The sequence below is a fragment of the Pelophylax lessonae genome (genome assembly GCF_965119305.1).
Source record: "Pelophylax lessonae genome assembly, chromosome: 2".
Classification (NCBI taxonomy): domain Eukaryota; kingdom Metazoa; phylum Chordata; class Amphibia; order Anura; family Ranidae; genus Pelophylax; species Pelophylax lessonae.
Window position 1 is genome coordinate 633,126,111 of NC_138769.1, and position 22,004 is coordinate 633,148,114.

General features: G+C 41.0%; 1 protein-coding gene across 1 annotated transcript in view; it reads right to left on the reverse strand.

Annotated features, from left to right (window-relative positions):
• Positions 1 to 10,879: 10,879 nt before the first annotated feature.
• Positions 10,880 to 22,004, reverse strand: part of SLC7A1 (solute carrier family 7 member 1) — a 57,274-nt gene continuing 46,149 nt past the window's right edge. The window contains exon 11 of the mRNA XM_082247277.1: positions 10,880 to 11,320. Within this exon, the coding sequence (XP_082103403.1) occupies positions 11,163 to 11,320 (158 nt within the window). The 3' untranslated portion in view covers positions 10,880 to 11,162. The remainder of the gene's footprint in view (positions 11,321 to 22,004) is intronic.

A 22,004-nucleotide genomic window follows, 5' to 3' on the forward strand; every position in this document is an offset into this window, starting at 1 on the left:
CTTTGCATTTTGCATAGCTCTGTGAGAGTTGGCTTGTTAAGAATATATGAATACTTAAATTTCCATAGCCTGGACACAGATTATCTTGAAGACATGGAGACTTCAAAATCCTCTTCACGTATTATGGAATTACATTGGATGCTGTTTGTTTAATCTCCTCTTCAGCAGCTTGCCAACCAACCAGGTGTACAAGATTTCAAGAGGATAGAAAACCACATAGGGAATTACCACACCTCAGTAAAGACTGCATTGATACAAATTCATAAAACCAAAACAACAGGTAAGACGTAAGTGATTAACACTGGACTGCTCTTAATCATCATCTCTATAATTAAGCATTTTCTTATGTGAAATGCGTTAGTTGGCTCACTCCTCCTGTTGTATTGGTTAAAATTAAATTGCACCAATAAAGAAGTCTTTTTTTTTTTAACTGGAGTGTTATTTTCGATCCTTTTTCTATCCTCCTTGAATATCATGTACCATCAGCCACAAACTGGACAAGCACCCAGTAGCAGTGCAGGCAAGAGTTGACTGGCCTGGAGTGATATTCTAGTGATTTTGTACACACACTCTGTATAAATTGCTCTTAGATTGCATTATTACAAGGAAGCAACATTTAATTACTTTGCTGGGTTTTATTAGATTGGGTTTTTATTACTAAATGCCAATAAAAATGCATCAGAAACGACTAATTTATTTGCAAGTACAGCTCAACTTTATTATTCTGCAGATATGCACACAGCGTCACAAAATTCATTTCAAATATTACCCCAAATCGTTCCCTAGGAATTTTCTTTACAAATACAAAATTTAACCAATAAGCAACAAAAGGCCTACCAAGTTACTTAAATAAGATAAATACTACAAATTTACAGAAGAGAAGTAAATAAACTACTAATAAAACTTTACACGTTTGTCTTATGAAAACATTAAAAATTCAGAAAAATTTATAATACACACAAAATGCACAAAAAAAAAAAAAGTAATTAAAAAAGGAACACAAAAGTACTTTAAAGAGAATGAAAAAGGCACAAATTTCACTAGGTATCAAGTTTGCTTGAATTTTCACTACCTACATTGAGAAGGGATATGCATGTCCTACATATACTGTAGCTCTATAAAAAGTTCAGACCACAAATTATAGCAAAGTGAAGGGTTTGTTGAATTTTCAGGCAATAAGCGCAGCAGCAGTTTCAGCCATTCATTGCCTTTTACTTAATAAAAGCTGTTATTGCTGAAGCTTCAATAATTCCTTGATGAGAGCTGCAACCTATGGGTCAGGACATTTAAATATCAGCAGACGAAGGTGGGAATCCTGCATTTGCATACTTTTCGCACCCAGGGCCGCTGATAGGGAGGGACCACAAGTTCTCCTATAGGGGGCCTGGGCACACAGGGGGGGCCCCAACAGCATGGAAAATCAGTGTGGTCGGGCGGAGGGGCAATTACAGAAGGAAGCCCTGTGCGGCTCTCTGCAGCAGCTAAAAGTCAGTTTCTCCCGCTCCTGTCAGCTTTCAGCTGCTGTCTTCCTGTAATTGCTTCTCCAACACTAATCCCCCTCCTTGTTCTGCCTGCTTCCGATCCCCTCCCCCCTTCTGGTGTGCCTCCTTTCACTGTGCCACCCCCCTCCCCAGAGCACTGCAGGCTTCCCTGTGCTGTAAAAACATAAAATATATTAAAAAATAATAACAATTAAACATTGTAATAAATAATTTAAAAAATTGTAAAATAAAATAATTGTAAACATTTTTAACATTTAAAAAAAATAATTTTTTTTTTCAATGTAAAAAACATTTAAAAAGAGCTAATTCACACAGGTTCTCGGTTAGGTTTGTGTCTGCTAATAATGATTTTAGTGTATATTTAGTGAAAATATTGTCTTGGTATATTCGGGGGGGGGGGGGGCTACTCAGTAGGCTGTATGGGGCCCCCATGATTTCTAACAGCACCTGTACTATTAGGCTATATATAAATATATACTTTTTGGGAACTTTAAAGCTTATGCGCATTCAGTTGCAACTTTGGCCCCTTTCACACGGGCGATCCAATCCGCCTGTCAGTTTTTTTAGCAGACCTGATTGAAGGCTGCATGCATCCCTATGGGGCAGTGGATATCAGCGGTGACATGTCCGCTGACACCTGCTGCTCTCCGATCCAATCCTGTCTGTGAAACCCTATTTTCCATCCGTCTGGAGGATCGGATGAGAATGGACAGGCGGTCCGTTCTCATCCGATCTCCCCATAGAGGACAGTGGGGATCTGACAGCTCCGTCTCCCCACACAGAGTGGAGGCGGAGCTGTCAACTGCCTGCTCAGCAGATCGATCCACCGCTGAGCAGAACGGACACCGTCAGGCGGTGCGCTTGTGTTAAAGAGGCCTTACACATTTTTTTACATTTACATGTTAGGCGCAATTTACAAACTAACACACCAGGATAAGTATCTATCTTCAAATAGGTACTTTTTAAGTGGAGTTACAGGACTATACTTAGCCTGATGGTAAAAGTTGTGATTTGAACATTTTGGAATTTCATACTTCACACCTCTGCCATCTGGCCCATTCTTCCTACTGTAACAGAAGAAAATCCAACTTTGCATGCAAGACCCTTCCGTGTGTCCACTGCCCCCACTACTGCTGCTAATGTTCTTTCAATACCTCAAACTAACAGTGATTATGAGTTTTTAATTTTGAGCACTGTGATTGTTTCAACATCAAATAAACAGTACTGATTGTAGGAAGGAAGCAACACCACTTCCGGCAGCAGCAACAGACAGGGAATATCAGTAAAGGGCTATCAGGTAGAATAACGTGGAGAGGTCACAGATACAAAAAAGGACCTTTAAGATACAGAATACAGAGAAGAAAAGGGGACATCACATCATATGGTCATTGGCTGCTAGGCAGAGCTAAACCTATTATATAACTTGAACACTGACAGTCCAAGTGCTAAGTATGTATTTTGCACTTGTGGTTCTGGATTCATTTCACCTCTGTGGCAGATAGTGCACGCTAAAAAGTTGAATAACAGTTGAAAAACAGTTAACGCATGGAGCTGTGTTGATTGTTTTTTATTTAATGCTTTGTGATGCGCAGGTCGGGCAACACAGCTCATAGCACCTGAATAGATCTCTTAAGGTTTATATTCTGTAAGAAAATAACCAACATAGTGGACTCTTTATAAAGTAGTGGATCATTAACAGAACCCATAATCTGCTATTTCCCCAACTGCCTTCCTTGACAATAGGCTGCTAATTAATAATCAGCATAGGATCTCTGACTGTACTTGTTATTAAAACTGGTTAGGCCTCATGCACACTGCAGCTGTGAAACCCCTGTGTGCATGAGGCCCTAAGCGGTGGTTTTAATTCCATGTACTATTAATTCCGTGCCTTTGGAAAATATGTCCTTTCTTTACATTACCCTCTTAAAAATAGTCTGCATATATTAATCCAAGCACCTTATTGATGGAATTTAAACCAGTTAATTAATACCTTCACTAGGTTAAGGGTAAATGTGATTATGAACTGGGAATTCTTCTAAATTATTAGATGAGAATGGTTTTATAAAAAGTGCCTCATTACTAAAAAACATAGAAAGCTTTATGGCTTTAAACATAGGACAAAAGCGCTCTATTTACACACTAATAAGAAAAAATATATTTACAAGATGTCCAGTTAAGTATTTGGACTTGAGTGTTTTCCAGCATAGGATTATTATTGAAAAACAATTCATACTCAAAGATTAAAGTAGGCTATAATATGCCCCGTGAATGCATATCTAAAGTAACAGTTAATTTGTAATTTGAACAGACAAAACTGTAAACCAGAAGTTTCACAAGTAAAAGGAAGGCTGGGGAGTCCAGAGACGCAGGTGGTGTTCAAATGGATTGTCTCTGAAGAGCTTCCAAGCTTTATGGGTACAATAAACAGCAAGTAAAACGTTTTTTCACACCCAGATACGTCCAAAGTGACCCCCTCATAAAACTATTCTGGTGTATTCAGACCAGGGACGTAACTACAGGGGTTGCAATTGTAACCAGGCTCCATGCTCCCCTGAATAGGAGGGACGGCGGGGGCAGCATGTAGAGAAATCACTGTCCTCCTTTTTCCTCCTGTAGCTGCAGGAGGAAAATGGAGGAGATTGGTTCCTCTGGGCCCCTGTGTTCTCCCCTGGTCCCCCCCACCACTGTGCTCCCTCCCCTCTCCTGCCGGCTGCTGCAGGGGATGTGTCACAATAGAGAACCAGGAAGGGGGTCGGTAAATATGTAATTTACCAGCTCCTTTCTTTTCTGAATGGACACTGTAAAAAAATAAAATTATGAAAAATAATAGTAAAGTACCAAAAAATAAAAACTACTGACACCAGTGGGTTCATTTCCAGGATCGCAAAGGTCACACTTGCAACTGAACCCTGGCATTCCACCGCTTTGGATGGCAGGAAGGGGGCCCACTGCAGAACTTATGAAAGGGTCCCACTGCAGGACCGTAATAAAGGGCCCCACAACTAGAGTAAAGGGCCCCAGGATCAGTGGGAAGAGCCCCAGGCTTGAAGGGAAGGGCCCCGGCAAAGGGGTCCGGGGAGCCCTTCATGGTTTCTTGCACAGGGGCCCTGAAGGTTCTAGTTACGCCTCTGATTCAGACGAAGGATGAGGTCAAGAGAAGAATTTTGAGCACTTTGCCTACAATTTAAGTGAGACTGATGGTGGCTTTTTTTTATATTCTCTGATGCAGTACTCAAACAAATCACCCAGATGCCATCTTACATGCAGTAAGCGGTGTCCTCTTCTGGCGGGTGACTTCTCCCTTATGCATTGAACATTTCTTTTAAAGAAAAGGCGTTCTCTGGCTAAGAGGAAGATACTGACATTTTCCTCTTCTCCTCGCCACCTTGGCCAGAAAATGTCTTGTACAGTAGTTATAAAAAAAAAATCCAAGGCTTTGTTAAGTAGTGGAGATGCAATTGTATTTAGTGCACAGAGGGGATGTTGCTTTGAGCACCCACCAGAGGATGACGCATACTGTAGAAAGCATAGCTACCACAATTAATTATAGCTTCCCCAGCCACCACATGAAGGTGGTATTTGGAAAATTCATTTGAGCCAAGCCAGCCCAAAGTGTTTAATGTTATTCCTGGTGTTCTTCCTTAAAGTATAAGTTCATTTTTATAGAAAATCTGTAAGGTGACCTTACTCTGGACCCCACCCCCCCCCCCTGTCCCACTGTACACGAGTCCTGCAATCCCACTCACTCACTTAACCAATCCCTGCAGCTTCATCTCTTACCTCTGCGTGTACAGAAAAGAAACGTTCTAATTCGTCAGCACTGTCACATGGACGGTGCTGACCAATCAGAATTCTTCTAGCCCGTCCTGCCAGAGCCGCAAGGAGAGGAGAGCAAGTCACTGAGAATTTAAATCCCTGGACCAGTAAAACAGCTTCCAAGTGTCGGATTGCAGGATTCAGGTACAGCGGAACAGGGGGGGGGGGGGGGTTTGTTGTGAAAATGGCAAGCGCTGCTTGAAAGACTGTTTTTTTTTTTTTTACAGAAAACTCAAGGTTGCATTTTACTGGGAAATAAAAGATTAAACTGAAGGAAAAAAAAAAGTAATTCTGAAACGAAACAAACAAAAAAAATAATAAATAAGTATAAAACAGAACTGGTTCTGGATAACCCAAAAGATTAAAAAATATTTAAAAACGCTGAAGTGCTGCATGGCATAATAACCAATCAGAAATTAGCTTTTAGCTATATGACAGTTTAGAGTTTCCCCAAACAATGTACCTGTCCATCCCAGAGACTATTTCATCATGGGAAAATTCCAAGCAACAAGGTAAGGCAGTCACTGAACTAACTGAATCTAATCATTTTAAAAATTGTACAGAAATAATGTGTCCTCACTTTATCTTACAGGAAGTTTGGTTTAATCCTGGCACAGCTAAAAGGTCCTTGGTAGGACTAATATTATCCAAAATGTCAGGAACAAATAAGGAAAGTGGCTGAAAGAAGGTGGCAGAGGAGCATTAGAAGTGGCCAGCATCAATACAAACTGTGATTGAGGAGAACATGAGCAGGATAATGACATTCTTCATCTAGCTGGGGACAGAGCAAGCAGTGGTTAGGAAGGGGAATTCCAGCCACATTTTTTTTTTTAAGACGTGTAAAAGATGATGATCCCAGAATGTCATACTGCTGTCACCAAAAGCAGCTTTTGCAGCAGGGGTAGCAACAGCAACTTCAGAACAAAAGACACAGTGTTTGTGTGTAAGGTCAATGTCTTTATGTTTCTCAAAAGATGACTGGACTGTACCTTGAGAATCAAAAGTGTCCAGGGCTCCCTGCTTAAGATTATCAGCTATTCTCCAATTGTCCTTTAGTAAAAATGCTACCCCTTCATTATACCAAGTGTTTACAAAGGGTGACAAATGCTGACCGTCTGCCCCCACTGCCAAAGTTATATCAGAACAACAATAGCGACTATCAGGGAAAATCCATACCTGCAAATTGACCAGAGATCGGTTGGCTTGGAAGTGACCAACAGACATGCTATTGTCTAACAATCCCAACAGTTATTGGCTGGACTGAGAATCATTTTAAAACCCAATGACATATTCTATCATTGCCAGCTAGAAAGGAGCACGCACTTGTCACAGCTGGTTACTACCAAGAACTACTGCTCACTATTACATTTCTCTGTTTACACTGTTCACCGCTTACTAGTTACTTAACAGGAGTCTAATTTGCCATTTTTTATTTCCAGGCACAGTGGAAGATTAGAAGTGATTGTCTGTACGAACTTGAGAGTTTAGTGTACTTCATAGAATCTGGCTAAGCTACCCTTTCTTGCTACAACTGCCATTCCAGAATTGTGTGTACAAATTGGACCTTGGTAAAGGACACATGGACAATCTGGGTATTCCCTTGTTAGACCACATATAGAATAGGCTTCAAGTTTCAACCAATACAGACAGATGCCTGAAATTTAAACATACTGAAAAAAATTAAAAAAAAAAAATCTGTTAAAAAAAAAAAAAAAAGTGTTCTACTTCATCATGCTACATAAATAGAGGATAAAAACAATTCTACTTTAAATAGACATTTAACACACAAATAAAAGCTAACAATTTTGTTTAGGTTGATAAAATGATGGTTGCAAAGGGAAAACCAATGCAGACTCAGAAATAACTGTACAGACCACATAGACACGTCAGAAAAAAATTAGGAATATTTTAACCCTAATAGACTTGTTCAATAAACAAATGACAAAACATACCAAGAACTGTAATCCATGGCAAGTAGTGAATAAATTAACTTAGATTTGCTCTGTTGGCGAAGTAACAAATCAGCTCCATGGGCATGTTTTGCAGGGGGCATTATTCATGAATCCTCAGCCATTGACCTGAATAGAATAACAAAGCCTTTGGACACCTGCCAAGTCCACCTACGCATCCTGGGTTTTGCCTCTTGCCCACACTCATTGACACTCAGCTAGTAAGGAATCAAGCAAGTAGGAGTTAGGATTTTGTATAGTCCAGATAACGCCAAAGCATAATTAGCCAGCCAGAGGTGAGCAAGTATAGACAGGGGGGTTGTGTACTCTGATGAAACACTGGCTCTCTACAAGCAAGTCAACTTGTAGGAAATTCAAAGGATCTCCTCTACTAACTCATATGACTTGATTGATACAGTGGGGGTCGAAAGTTTGGGCACCCCAGGTAAAAATTTGTATTAATGTGCATAAAGAAGCCAAGGAAAGATGGAAAAATCTCCAAAAGGCATCAAATTACAGATTAGACATTCTTATAATATGTCAACAAAAGTTAGATTATATTTCCATCATTTACACTTTCAAAATAACATAAAACAAAAAAATGGTGTCTGCAAAAGTTTGGGCACCCTGCAGAGTTAATATCTTGTACTGCCCCCTTTGGCAAGTATCACAGCTTGTAAACGCTTTTTGTAGCCAGCCAAGAGTCTTTCAATTCTTGTTTGAGGTATCTTTGCCCATTCTTCCTTACAAAAGTCTTCCAGTTCTTTTAGATTTCTGGGCTGTCTGTCACGCACTGCTCTTTTAAGGTCTATCCATAGATTTTCAATTATGTTGAGGTCAGGAGATTGTGAAGGCCATGGCAAAACCTTCAGTTTACACCTCTTGATGTAATCCCCCGTGGATTTCAAGGTGTGTTTAGGATCATTATCCATTTGTAGAAGCAATCCTCTCTTTAACTTCAGCTTTTTCACAGATGGCATCAAGTTACCATCCAAAATTTGCTGAAATTTTATTGAATCAATTTTTTCTTCTACTTGTGAGATGTTCCCTGTGCCACTGGCTGCAATACAACCCCAAAGCATGATTGATCCACCCCCATGCTGAACAGTTGGACAGAGGTTCTTTTCATTAAATTCTGTGCCTCTTCTTCTCCAAACGTACCTTTGCTCATTCCGGCCAAAAAGTTCAATTTTAACCTCATCGGTCCACAGAACTTGTTTCCAAAATGCATCCGGCTTGTCTATATGTTCATTTGCATTGCGATCCGCTCCGGCACTTTTTTTTTTTTTTCACTGAGCAGATGACATTTGTGTCATCCGCTCCGTATGTCCGCATATCATCCCATCCATTTGCGGATGATATACAGACATAATGTAAGTCTATGGGCATTGCGGATGTCAGCGGATGACACCGCTGACATCCGATTTTCCTTCCTTTCCGTTTTTTGAACGGAGGAAAAATAGGGTTCTGTTCCGTTCCAAAAAACGGAACAGAACTGAAAGGAAGAAAATCGGATGTCAGCGGATGGTATTCCGCTGACATCCGCAATGCCATTGACTTACATTATGTCCGTAAATCATCAGCAAAAAAATAGGATGATTTGCGGACATACGGAGCGCCCGAAGGGCCCAAACGCTGATTTTTGTGGTGAGGACGTAGAAGAGGTTTTCTTCTGATGACTCTTCCATGAAGACCATATTTGTACAAGTATCTGTTTATAGTGGAATAGTGTACCACAACTCCAGTGTCTGCCAGATCTTTCTGGAGGGATCGTGCAGTCAAACGTGGGTTTTGAATTGTTTTTCTCACAATCCTGCAAGCTGTTCTGTCTGATATTTTTCTTGGTCTTCCAGATCTTGCTTTAACTTCCACTGTTCCTGATGACTGCCATTTCTTTTTCTTAATTACATTCCGAACAGAGGATATTGACACCTGAAAACGCTTTTCTATCTTCTTATAGCCTTCAGCTTTGTGAGCGTCAACTATTTTCAGTTTCAGTTTTCTAGACAACTGTTTAGAAGATCCCATGGTGCTGATTGTTGGGGCAAGGTCAGAGGAGTCTGGGCATTTAAAACCTTTGAGATTGACATCAACTGGTCTTCCCAGACGATGATTGAGAACAATCCATGACACTGGCAGGTCTCAGCCTTGCAAAGGGGGCAGTGCATGCTATAAATTCTGCAGGGTGCCCAAACTTTTGCAGACACCATTTTTTTGTTTTCTGTAATTTTGAAAGTGTCAGTGATGGAAATAAAATCTAACTTTTGTTGACATACTATAAGAATGTCTAATCTGTAATTTGATGCCTTCTGGAGATGTTTCCATCTTTCCTTGGCTGCTTTATGCACATTAATACAACTTTTTACCTGGGGTGCCCAAACTTTCGATCCCCACTGTATGTGCACCAATGGGTATCCACCAGTTCACCCATTACTAGCTTTGACAATCATGAATTTATTTATACTGGTGGTATTTTTAATCTCACTGGCTGCTATGAGTTACAGAACTTTGTACACATATGGTGCTCTACTGCTTTACGGAGCAAGACTATTTAACAGGAGCTGAATGTCAGGATATAATCCAGCAGCCAAACGTTGACGTTCCATCCAATACGTAAACAGGTATGCATATTTATGGGACAGGCAGACAACAATGGCACCACTCTTAACACTGTCATAAGGAACAATAAGTTATATTGGCCACCAAGTTGCAAACCTGCCTATGGGGTTGCCAAATATCCCAACTGGTCCTGCCGAAATCTGACCAGGCCCTCTGAGACCCATGGGCTCAACTAAATGCACTGGTGTACCTTTGCATGAAAAACCACATACAGGTTCCCAAACAATGGAGATTGTAGTCAAGCTTGTGCACTGGAGAACAGGCACTCGGAGAAGATTGAATGTAAACATTGCAGAGAGACTGGCAGTGTAAATGGGACCACACTGCCTCCGAGGCCTGATCTTTGGCATAACAGATCGGAGGCTTGTACAATGTACATCATACAAAAGGTGTACCTGTACTTTAAACACATTAGACTGAAAATGTTGTACACACATTTACATACTTAATAAGGGAGTGCAATTAAATACAATTCAGATAAATAAAAGATTAGATACAAAAATGCAGTAACCAATGACAGCTAGTTGTTTCACCTTTCCTTATTTGACTGCAATGAACTCTCATTGGTTGCTACAGTTTGCACATACTTTAGAGTACATGTTCCATTTTGATTAATGCACAGGGTTAAATCATAAGACCATAATATTTGAATCTCCCTTTGAAATGCTCTGCACATTTAGTTTACATTAAAAAGTGTATAAAAAAATAAGTTAACATTTCTTCAAGGTATAAAATGAGCATAACTTGAGCTCCACTTTCTGCAAATGCCTTTTTCTGCTCAGAATTTCAGTCTATCAGCAAGAAATGCCGCATTTATAACCATACCCCAAACATATTGGCCAATCCTAACACAAAAGATCCATCTTCTATGGACTGACAGGGTTTTGAATTGCATGAGAGATCCTCCGAAACAGAAATATATGCAAAATTTCTTTTGTTTACCTAAAAGAAGCAATTTCTTTTGTTTACCTAAAAGAAGCAATAGCTAAAAGAAAAACGTTTTCCTCCTGCTGTAATGGACAATGGGGACTTGATCCATATATTACATTTAATATATCTGATCGATCTTAAAAAAGAAGGTCTATTAGTTGTATAGGAACAGAGTAGCAGCACTAAGAGGTAACCGTAACTCTGGTTCTATGGTTCTGGAAGTAGAGCAGCTCCTCTGACACTGAATGCTTTGTGCGGGTTGCAAGCTTTGGGTAAAGTCATTCTCCTTGGTTTCAAATACATGTAGTTCCATTGCCTTAAAATATAAAATGTTCACCAGGGGGTATCATGCAGTTGTTGAGTTAGCAGCATCTATGTCTAAAAAAGCGTGTTTCTCATAATTCAAACCATTGGTCCTTTTGGTATCCGCTGCATTCCTGTCTGGTATGGAGCCCGCAGCTTCTGTACTATGCGTCATGCCATAACCAAAATATATGACGAAACCTGTATAAACACAAAGATAATAAGCTTAACTGTTATAAAAAACAGGTATCAATAATAGTGTAGATGCTGTCTGACAACGGTACAAGAAATGTCGGCCAGAGCAACCACATTTCAACTGAATGTCATCTTTTAGATCATATTAGGGCGTAAAATATATTTACCCTCACATATATATGTATTGTACATACATACATACATATAAAAAAATATACCCATGTTAGAGCGTAAAATGTTCTAGTACCCCCCCCCCCCCCCCATCTTAGCCTCTGTTTAATCTGCAGCCGCTATGTGATCATTTATGACATCACCCACTTGATGGCTTGACAGTTTGGCTGAGAGTCGAAGGAACCATGACTTATTCATAACATGTCTTGAATGTAATTGTTTTGGGAAACAGTTAAATAAATGGTTTCAGTTCTGCTTTCATATGCAATGCAAATTATCCTACACCCTACTAGTTTCCTAAAGTGTCCCTATCACACAAGTCCACAGGTAAACAATAGTCAGCCTGTAAAAAGACTATATACTTACTGTACCGACAGCCCGTATGTTGAAATGCCACCAGTTCCCCAGTCACCTTAGGATATTTAATCCCTTCATGCAGTGGTTCCTTTTGCCTGCTTGTGCGCTATGTAGCAACATGCAATCAAGAGAACCACATCATTCTGTGCAGGAGTAGGTATTCCACACACCTGAAGTGGTGAATACCTGCAGCAGCCAGGGAGCAGTGGGACAGTGGTTGCATTACAACATGGGCTGGCAGAAAGGGTAACTATATTATCTAGGGTTTTTTTTTTTTTTTTTACAGGCTGGCTACTGAGTACAAGTGACCCTGTGGGGATGGGATCCCTTTAGAGTTTCCCTGTATTTAAAAAAAAAAAAAAAAAAAAAAACGGAAACAGACAAGCATTCCTCCCCTATATAACCCCTCCTATAAGGAAGTACCTCAGTTTAGTAACAAGCAATGAACGTCCTGAAAGGGGGGCAATACCTTTGTGTCCTGTGATGTATGCCAAGAAATTAATTTGTGTAAAAATCCAGTTTTCTTTATCATACATCATGAGACACAGAGCGGGCTATAACACCATGTCACAAAGCAACGTACATGAGGGGAGAGAGACACAGAAGTCACATCAGGCCCAAGGAAACTACCCCACAACACGCTGCAGCCAAAAGCAAGATCCACAGTCGCCCTTCGATCCACTTTGCAAAACCTCAAAAAAGGTACGTACTAAAGACCACATCGCAGCCTCGCAGACCTGAGCCACTAACGCAAGATAATATTAAAAAAGGGGGGAGAAATTTGGGACTTTAAATGAGGAAATGACAGGGTAGGGTCATATTCCTCCATCCCAATGCATAAATAAAACAAAAGGAAATTGGGACTTTATATGAAACATGTGGCTGCAATCAGGGAAAATACACTGGGTACGGAAAGTATTCAGACCCCCTTAAATTTTTCACTCTTTGTTATATTGCAGCCATTTGCTAAAATCATTTAAGTTCATTCTTCTTCCTCATGAATGTACACATAGCACCCCATACTGACAGAAAAACACACAGAATTGTTGACATTGTTGCAGATTTATTAAAAAAGAAAAACTGAAATATCACATGGTCCTAAGTATTCAGACCCTTTGCTGTGACACTCATATATTTAACTCAGGTGCTTTCCATTTCTTCTGATCATCCTTGAGATGGTTCTACACCTTCATTTGAGTCCAGCTGTGTTTGATTATACTGATTGGACTTGATTAGGAAAGCCACACACCTGTCTATATAAGACCTTCCAGATCACAATGCATGTCAGAGCAAATGAGAATCATGAGGTCAAAGGAACTGCCTGAAGAGCTCAGAGACGGAATTGTGGCAAGGCACAGATCTGGCCAAGGTTAGAAAAAGATTTCTGCTGCACTTAAGGTTCCTAAGAGCACAGTGGCCTCCATAATCCTCAAATGGAAGACGTTTGGGACGACCAGAACCCTTCCTAGAGCTGGCTGTCTGGCCAAACTGAGCTATCGGGGGAGAAGAGCCTTGGTGAGAGAGGTAAAGAAGAACCCAAAGATCACTGTGGCTGAGCTCCAGAGATGCAGTCAGGAGATGGGAGAAAGTTGTAGAAAGTCAACCATCACTGCAGCCCTCCACCAGTCGGGGCTTTATGGCAGAGTGGCCCGACGGAAGCCTCTCCTCAGTGTAAGACACATGAAAGCCCGCATGGAGTTTGCTAAAAAACACCTGAAGGACTCCAAGATGGTGAGAAATAAGATTCTCTGGTCTGATGAGACCAAAATAGAACTTTTTGGTCTTAATTCTAAGAGGTATGTGTGGAGAAAACCAGGCACTGCTCATCACCTGTCCAATACAGTCCCAACAGTGAAGCATGGTGGTGGCAGCATCATGCTGTGGGGGTGTTTTTCAGCTGCAGGGACAGGACGACTGGTTGCAATCGAGGGAAAGATGAATGCGGCCAAGTACAGGGATATCCTGGACAAAAACCTTCTCCAGAGTGCTCTGGACCTCAGACTGGGCCGAAGGTTTACCTTCCAACAAGACAATGACCCTAAGCACACAGCTAAAATAACGAAGGAGTGGCTTCACAACAACTCCGTGACTGTTCTTGAATGGCCCAGCCAGAGCCCTGACTTAAACCCAATTGAGCATCTCTGGAGAGACCTAAAAATGGCTGTCCACCAACGTTTACCATCCAACCTGACAGAACTGGAGAGGATCTGCAAGGAGAAATGGCAGAGGATCCCCAAATCCAGGTGTGAAAGACTGTCAGTTTTTCTGTCAGTATGGGGTGCTATGTGTACATTCATGAGGAAGAAGAATGAACTTAAATGATTTTAGCAAATGGCTGCAATATAACAAAGAGTGAAAAATTTAAGGGGGTCTGAATACTTTCCGTACCCACTGTATATAATAAATATATCAATGGGCTGACATAGGTATTGCATATATGTACATGGAATTCATAACACAGCATAAACAAGTAATATCACCATTTAATTAATAAGTATACATGTTACATCACAACATACTGACATTGATACATCATTGCTGGTTGATAACATTTAATAAATGCATATAAGTCATAATATCATATTGAGTTAATAAATATAAATGTTACATCACAACATAATGACATTGATATATCATTACTGGTTGATAGCATTAATAAATGCATATAAGTCAGCTCATTACAGCATTGCATGATATGATTGCACATAATGATGTCAATGATGTCCTATTGGCTATTGTGGACTAGCACCAGCATATATGATAAATAAATTAATAATTTGGGGTTAAAATGTATTGCAATACATAAAAAGATGGTAGGCACATGATAGTCATAACATGGCATCCTAAACAGCTCTACGCGTTTCATGGTTGTAACCAATCATCAGGAGCAGATGCGAAGTGTATAAACATGTGCGTGTCTATAATGAAATACATAGTTGTTAGTATAGTATGACAAAAGACCAGGGTGTGGGGGGGGGGGGGTATGCAATCCAGAGAACCACATAATTCTGTGCAGGAGTAGGTATTCCACACACCTGAAGTGTTGAATACCTGCAGCAGCCAGGGAGCAGTGGGTCAGTGGTTGCCTTACAACATGGGCTGGCAGGAAGGGTAACTATATTATCTAGGTTTTTTTTTACAGGCTGGCTACTGAGTACAAGTGACCCTCTGGAGACGGGATCCCTTTAGAGTTTCCCTGTATTTAAAAAAAAAAAAAAAAAAAAACTGAAACAAACAGACAAGCATTACTCCCCTATATAACCCCTCCTATAAGGAAGTACCTCAGTTTAGTAACAAGCAATGAACGTCCTGAAAGGGGGCCAATACCTTTGTGTCCTGTGATGTACACCAAGAAATGAATTATATAAGCAAGTGAAAAAATCCAGTTTTCTTTATCATACATCATGAGACACAGAGCGGGCTATAACACCATATCACAAAGCAACGTACATGAGGGGAGAGAGACACAGAAGCCACATCAGGCCCAAGGAAACTACCTCACAACACACTGCAGCCAAAAGCAAGATCCACAGTGGCCCTTCCATCCACTTGGCAAAACCTCATAAAAAGGTATGTACTAAAGACCAGGTCACAGCCTCGCAGACCTGAGCCACTAACGCCAGATAATAGATAGCTCAGGAGGCCCCAGCACTCATAGGTAGAGTGAGCCTTCACTTGAAAAGGCGGAGCCTTACCCTTCAGGCCATAGGCTTGGGCAATAAGCTGACAAATCCACTGTGAAATGGCCATTTAGAAGCTGCCTGACCCTTCCCTAAGACCCTCAGGAAGGATGAATAACAAATCCGACTGCTGTAGACATCTTCAAATAAACATATAAAAATAAAAGAAGAACACGGGTTGTGGGACTTTGAGTGAGGTCAGTCATTAGTAGATATCAATTTGATGTAAGATGTAGAATAATGAATAATTTGTTTAATATTTCATAAAGAGTACAAAAAATAGACATACACAAATCAAAGACTAAACATGAAGTATATAAATTCATATAAATATTTCCATAGTATTAAGTCAATAAATAACTAAATTCATCAGTACATAATATATATATATATATATATATATATATATATATATATATATACATGTAAACAGTCTTCAAGTAGTCTATCTTCACATCTTATAAGCTCAACGCGTTTCGTGGCTCTGCGTCCACTCATCAGGAGCTAATTAAAACTTGAATCTGCAAATATCATAAAAATACAGCGATTTTCAGATATCTAGTCGGAAATATAACAACTTGCTCCAATATAAATAAAAAAGATTTTAGCTACTTACTGTAGTAGCCCTACTTTGGGAGGAAAAGGAGCCACCCCAATAGCAACTGTCTCACTATAACTGTCTTCTATACCGTGTTGCTGGGGCAACCCCTTTTTTTCCACTCTGACGCTTGGTTGGGTTGATGTCTCGGCTCTGGTGCGGCGCTCTGGATATGAGATCATACCTCCCCGACCTTTTTAATTGCGTCCACATGGCATTGGCGGGAGTTTGCCTTGGTCAGTGGGTTGCTTGCGTTCCGAGGGGCTAGGACGCCATCTGTTCTTCTATTTGCTCCTTGCAATGGTTTGGTTTTATTCAGCTTTCACCTGCACAGCATTTTTCATCTTTTTATCCAGTCATCGGTAAGAGGTTCCTGGATTCACTTTTATACTTTTTTATTCTTTAACTTTGTGTTTTTCACGCATGGGGCACTTGATTTATTCTACTATTTTTCATCTTTTTCTCCCATGCTCATTCACTTTTATCTTGGCATTCCTTATTCACCTTAATTTCAGCTGATACATTTCGGGTTACTATTTACATCTTCTTTTCATTACGGTAGTTTTTCTGGCAACACACATGACCACTTTTTTCTTTTTCACTCTATTATATATTTTATATATATAATCACGTATGAAATATGATAAATATATAGTCAAAATTATTATTTTTTTTAAATAATCTGGTTTCAGAATATTTTGGTCACGATGTGCTCCCACAATTCCTGCCTAATTGTGCGATGTCCCTGCCTGCCCATTCCATGGGACCATTTCAGCTACCCCTCCTTCTCTTCCTGTCCCTGTTCTGACCTTGGCCAATATACCCGCCTCAGCCCCGGGTGAGACAGTTGCTATTGGGGTGGCTCCTTTTCCTCCCAAAGTAGGGCTACTACAGTAAGTAGCTAAAATCTTTTTTATTTATATTGGAGCAAGTTGTTATATTTCCGACTAGATATCTGAAAATCGCTGTATTTTTATGATATTTGCAGATTCAAGTTTTAATTAGCTCCTGATGAGTGGACGCAGAGCCACGAAAGGCGTCGAGCTTATAAGATGTGAAGATAGACTACTTGAAGACTGTTTACATGTTTATATATATTATGTACTGATGAATTTAGTTATTTATTGACTTAATACTATGGAAATATTTATATGAATTTATATACTTCATGTTTAGTCTTTGATTTGTGTATGTCTATTTTTTGTACTCTTTATGAAATATTAAACAAATTATTCATTATTCTACATCTTACATCGAATTGATATCTACTAATGACTGACCTCACTCAAAGTCCCACAACCCTTGTTCTTCTTTTATTTTTATATGTATACCAGGGATGGAGGTTGAGTCATTACTTATACTCCAGATCATGTTCATTATATATTTTTTTGAAATCTTCAAATAAACCTTGACAGTCCAAACCACATGCAATGTGTGCAGCGCTTTCCCTCCAGGTGACTCAGGACTAGGATAGAAACGAAGGTAAGAATGTCTGGATTCAAATGAAATCTCAAAACCACCTTTGGCAAGAAAGACGGATGAGAACGCTTAACCACCTTGTCCTGGTGGAGAACTAAAAACGACTCCTTACATGAAAGGGCTGCCGTTTCTGACACTCTCCTTTCCAGAGTGATTGCCATCAATAAAAAAAAAAAAAAAGTAAAAAACACCTACAATAGAACTAACAGAATCTCACAAATTGGTTCAAAATCGGTTTCTACAAGACCGACACGACCATTTCAAGTCCCATGGAGGGGACTTACAAGTAGAACCATATGGGTTACCCCCTGAACAAAAGTACGTATCAACAAATTAGATGCAGTAGGTCTCTGGAAAAAAAACCACAGGGCAGATATCTGGCCTAAAATGATGTTTAATGAAGGCCAAATTCACTTCTACCCCAAATTAGAGGAATGCCAAAATGTGACCAATCATGCATTTCCAGGAATGAAATTTTCTGGTCTCACACCAGGGACACTTGAAGTCCTATGATAAATCTTTCTGGAGGAAGGTTTTCTGGTCTTTAGTAAAGTAGATATGACTGCCCCAGATACTCCTTGATCCTTCCGGCAGGCTGTTAAACCCAGCGACTATAAAGCAGGATGCAATATTAGCCTTTGAGACAGGAGATCTGGCCAAGCTGAAGGTGCCCAGGTGCCATCTATCGCCAGGTTCAAAATGTTGGCATACTATATCCTCCTGGGTAAAGCTGATACCCTCTCAGAAAAAGAAAGAGAACCTGCTTGATTAATACCGGGAGAATTACTGGCTTGCTCACAAGTTCACCAGCAATACATAGGGACATGTAGGCCATCACACTGATCCCAGTGGTCAGACAAGGAAGACTCTCTAGGGCTAGGCAAACTGGCCATGATCCCCACTAAATGGCCACTCACATTTCCTGCCAAGAATTCAACCTTCACCCATCAAAGCAGGCTCTGTCACAGTGGACTTTCAGGGACTCTGTCCCCTTTACACATGGGGCCCACTGCCCTGGGCCTGAACAGCACCCTACTGGAAACACCTTGGTCAGTACCAGTGCCTATGGCTTGAATCATTAGCTGGTTGATCCAAAGAAAAAAAATAGGTCATTTGGATGCCTCCTGCCCTTCTAGGGCTCTGCTGGCAGTACAAACCAGGATTCCTGACCTGAGCCGACAATTCAAGTAAATCCTGACCGCCTGAACTACCTCCAGAGTATGCAGTGATCTTACTCCTGCCAACTGAGGATTAGAAAAGAAAGGCAAAACACTGTCCCGATTCAAGTGAAAACTAGAAACCCCTCTAAGCAAAAAAGATGGATGAGGACGCAACATCACCTTATGATGTTAGACCAAGAATAGCTCTTTGTATGAGAGCGCTGTCAACTCTGACACCCCACTTCCCGAGGTGATAGCAACCAAAGAAGCCACCTTCTGAATAACAGTTTCTCAAGATGGCTCAAAAGGTGGCCTCTACAAGGACAGTCAAGCGCAAATTCAAGTCCCAAGCACACAAGGGTGGCCTGACAGGCGGGACTGTCTGTGTTACACCCTGTATGAAGCATGAATCAAGGAGTGAGAAACAACAGCCTCTAGAAAAAAATGGATAGGGACGAATCTGACCCTTAATGGTATTTAAAGCCAATCTCACTTCTCTTCATGATTGGAGAAAGGGAAAAAAAAACTCCCACTCACATATCTGCGGTTGCCACTTCCTAGTTTCACCACAGGCACCAAATATTTCCAAGTCCTGTAATTGAAGCTCCCTGAAGCCGGCTTCCAGGCGCTCAACAGAATGGAGATAACAGGACTCAAGACCATTAGGTTAAGCTGGACTGGAAGTGTCCAAAGCTATGTCCGAGTACCAAGCCCTCCCGGGCTATTTCGGCTAACACTATTATCAGTGTTACCACCTCCCGGATTTTTTGCAAAAGATGCGGTTGTAGCCAATACAGAGGGAATGCGTCAATTAGAGAGAACGGGTCCCCAAGGTGTTACCAATGCATCTACCCCAATTTCCAGTGGGACTCTCGTCCCGGACACAAACTGCTCAACTTGTTGTAGAACTTGGAATCCAGTAGATTCCCCTACAGAGCTCGCCAATATTGGTAGATTGCCAAAAAATATCTCAGGAAGCAGAGTGGTCCTGGCATTAGTTGCTGATGACTGGAAAACCCCACTGTCATTTTTCTACACCTGAAATATGTACTGGCGACAGAGACAGCACCTGTTCTGCCCCAGACAGAATGTGGTTCCCTTCCAGAGTTGCACGACTCCTGGTGCCGCCCTGGTGGTTGATAATATGCTACTGTAGAGGCACTGTTGGATTGAACTTACAACTGGTTCATTCAATAATCTAGAGCAAAGTGTACTAGTCAAAAGTTTTAAGATATCGATGGGCAGTATTCTCCCCTGTGGAAACAAAGTCCACAGAACTGTAGCCACCGTTAAACACACTGGAGCGACTAGCCTCAGTGGGTATGATCTTCCAAACCCCTGAAAGGAAGAATTTAGCCCTCTCCAGATTCCGAACCATTAACCACCAATTTTAGCTCTGCAACACCCTGGGACCAGAGCCCTCTGGCAATCAAATGCTTAGATCATCATGTTCCAGACAGAGGGAATAATTCTCTACAAAAAAACTTGGAGTAGGACTGTCCTTAGGGAACATGCTTTAACCTAGATACAATTTTCTCCTGCAGAAATGTATTGAAAGAAAACCTGAAACCCACTGCTTCCTGAGCAAAGATTAATATGGTATACTGAGATTGACACCCCCTGTGACTTCAGCAAGTCCAGTACCGGAACTTGGAGCTTTGCGAACCCTCGGGAGAGGTGACTAGCTCGAAGTGCCGAATCATTGAAAAAAAAAAAGACTACTTTCTAATGCAATTGCAGAAACCTTTGATGAGCCTGGAAAAAAAACGCACATGAAGATATGCGTTATCGATGACTATGGACCCCGAAATCTACCTCTTGCAGCTAGGTCATCACTGAACAGACCGTGCCTATTTAAAACAGAAGGATGCCCAGTAGCTTGAGATCTTAAGATAGAACTCATGTCCCCATTTGGTTTTGGAACCGTTACCATTTAAGTGTTTTACAATAATGATACCATAGCTTCTGCTCTGGGAGCCAATGCAAGACAAAAGACTTACGACTCTGTGGCAGACCCAGAAGGTACCAAGAGGTGTACCTAACCTAGTGGGTTTCTGCCGGCTAAAGACGGAACGACCCACCTCAGATTCTGATCCTCTGGTTTGAGATACTCTCAAACCACAGCAGCCTCAGATGCCTCCCTAGCTCAGGAGAGGAAAGTTTACAGCACCTGGTATTCCCAAACAGTCCCATCCAAGTACTAACCAGGCTTGATCCTGCTTAGGCTTCGATCAACGATGATCAGGCATGTTCAGGGTGATGCGGCCACAGTTCATTCTGGCAAAAAAATCAGGAAACACTGCAATGCCAAACACCAGAGTGGCTCAGATGCATCTGAAGCCACTAGACATCGGGAGATGTTGACACCTCCAGATCACTGAACCTGAGAGCGGTGCAGCTGCCTCCCCCCGCTGCCTCTCCCTTCTGGAGCCATTTTAGCTGGTATACCAGGTAAAAAATGTAGCAACTTTATTAGCCAACACCTAATACGCAGTCCCCCAAGGATGCAGGCCCAAAACAACGGTCTACCACTGTGCAACCCCGTAGGTATGCAAGTATGCATGTACCCAGGTATGTTGTTATGTAGGCACTTAGGTATGCCAATATGCAGGTATATAAGTATTCTTTCTGTTCATGCATTTATGTATGCAGTTCAAGGCAATAAGCACATGTGTGTAGTCCAAGGCAAATAAGCACATATGTATACAGTTTAATGTAACTAAGCACATATGTATGTAGTTCAAGGCAAATAAGCATAGATGTATGCAGTTCAAGGCAATTAAGCATAGATGTATGCAGTTCAAGGCAATTAAGCATAGATGTATGCAGTCCAAGGGAATTAGGCATATATGCATGCAGTTCAAGGAAATTAGGCATATATGCATGCAGTTCAAGGCAAAAAGAGAATATATGCAGGCAGTTCAAGGCAAATGTGCATATATGTATGCAGTTCAAATGAAAATATGCTTTTATGCAATATGCGTTTATGCAAACAGGTGTTCCCATAATATGAAAACACTTGCCTATGCAAACATGTGTCCATGCAAACATGCATCTATGCAATTAGCAAGCATGCATCCCTGCAAACATGCATCTATGCAACCACGCACTCATGCAACCACACGCTCACGCAAACATGAAAGCACGTGTCCATGCTAGGGATGCACCGAAATGAAAATTTTGGGCCGAAACCGAAAATGCAGGATGCCATTGGCCGAAAACCAAAAATGACTTTTTCCCCCAAA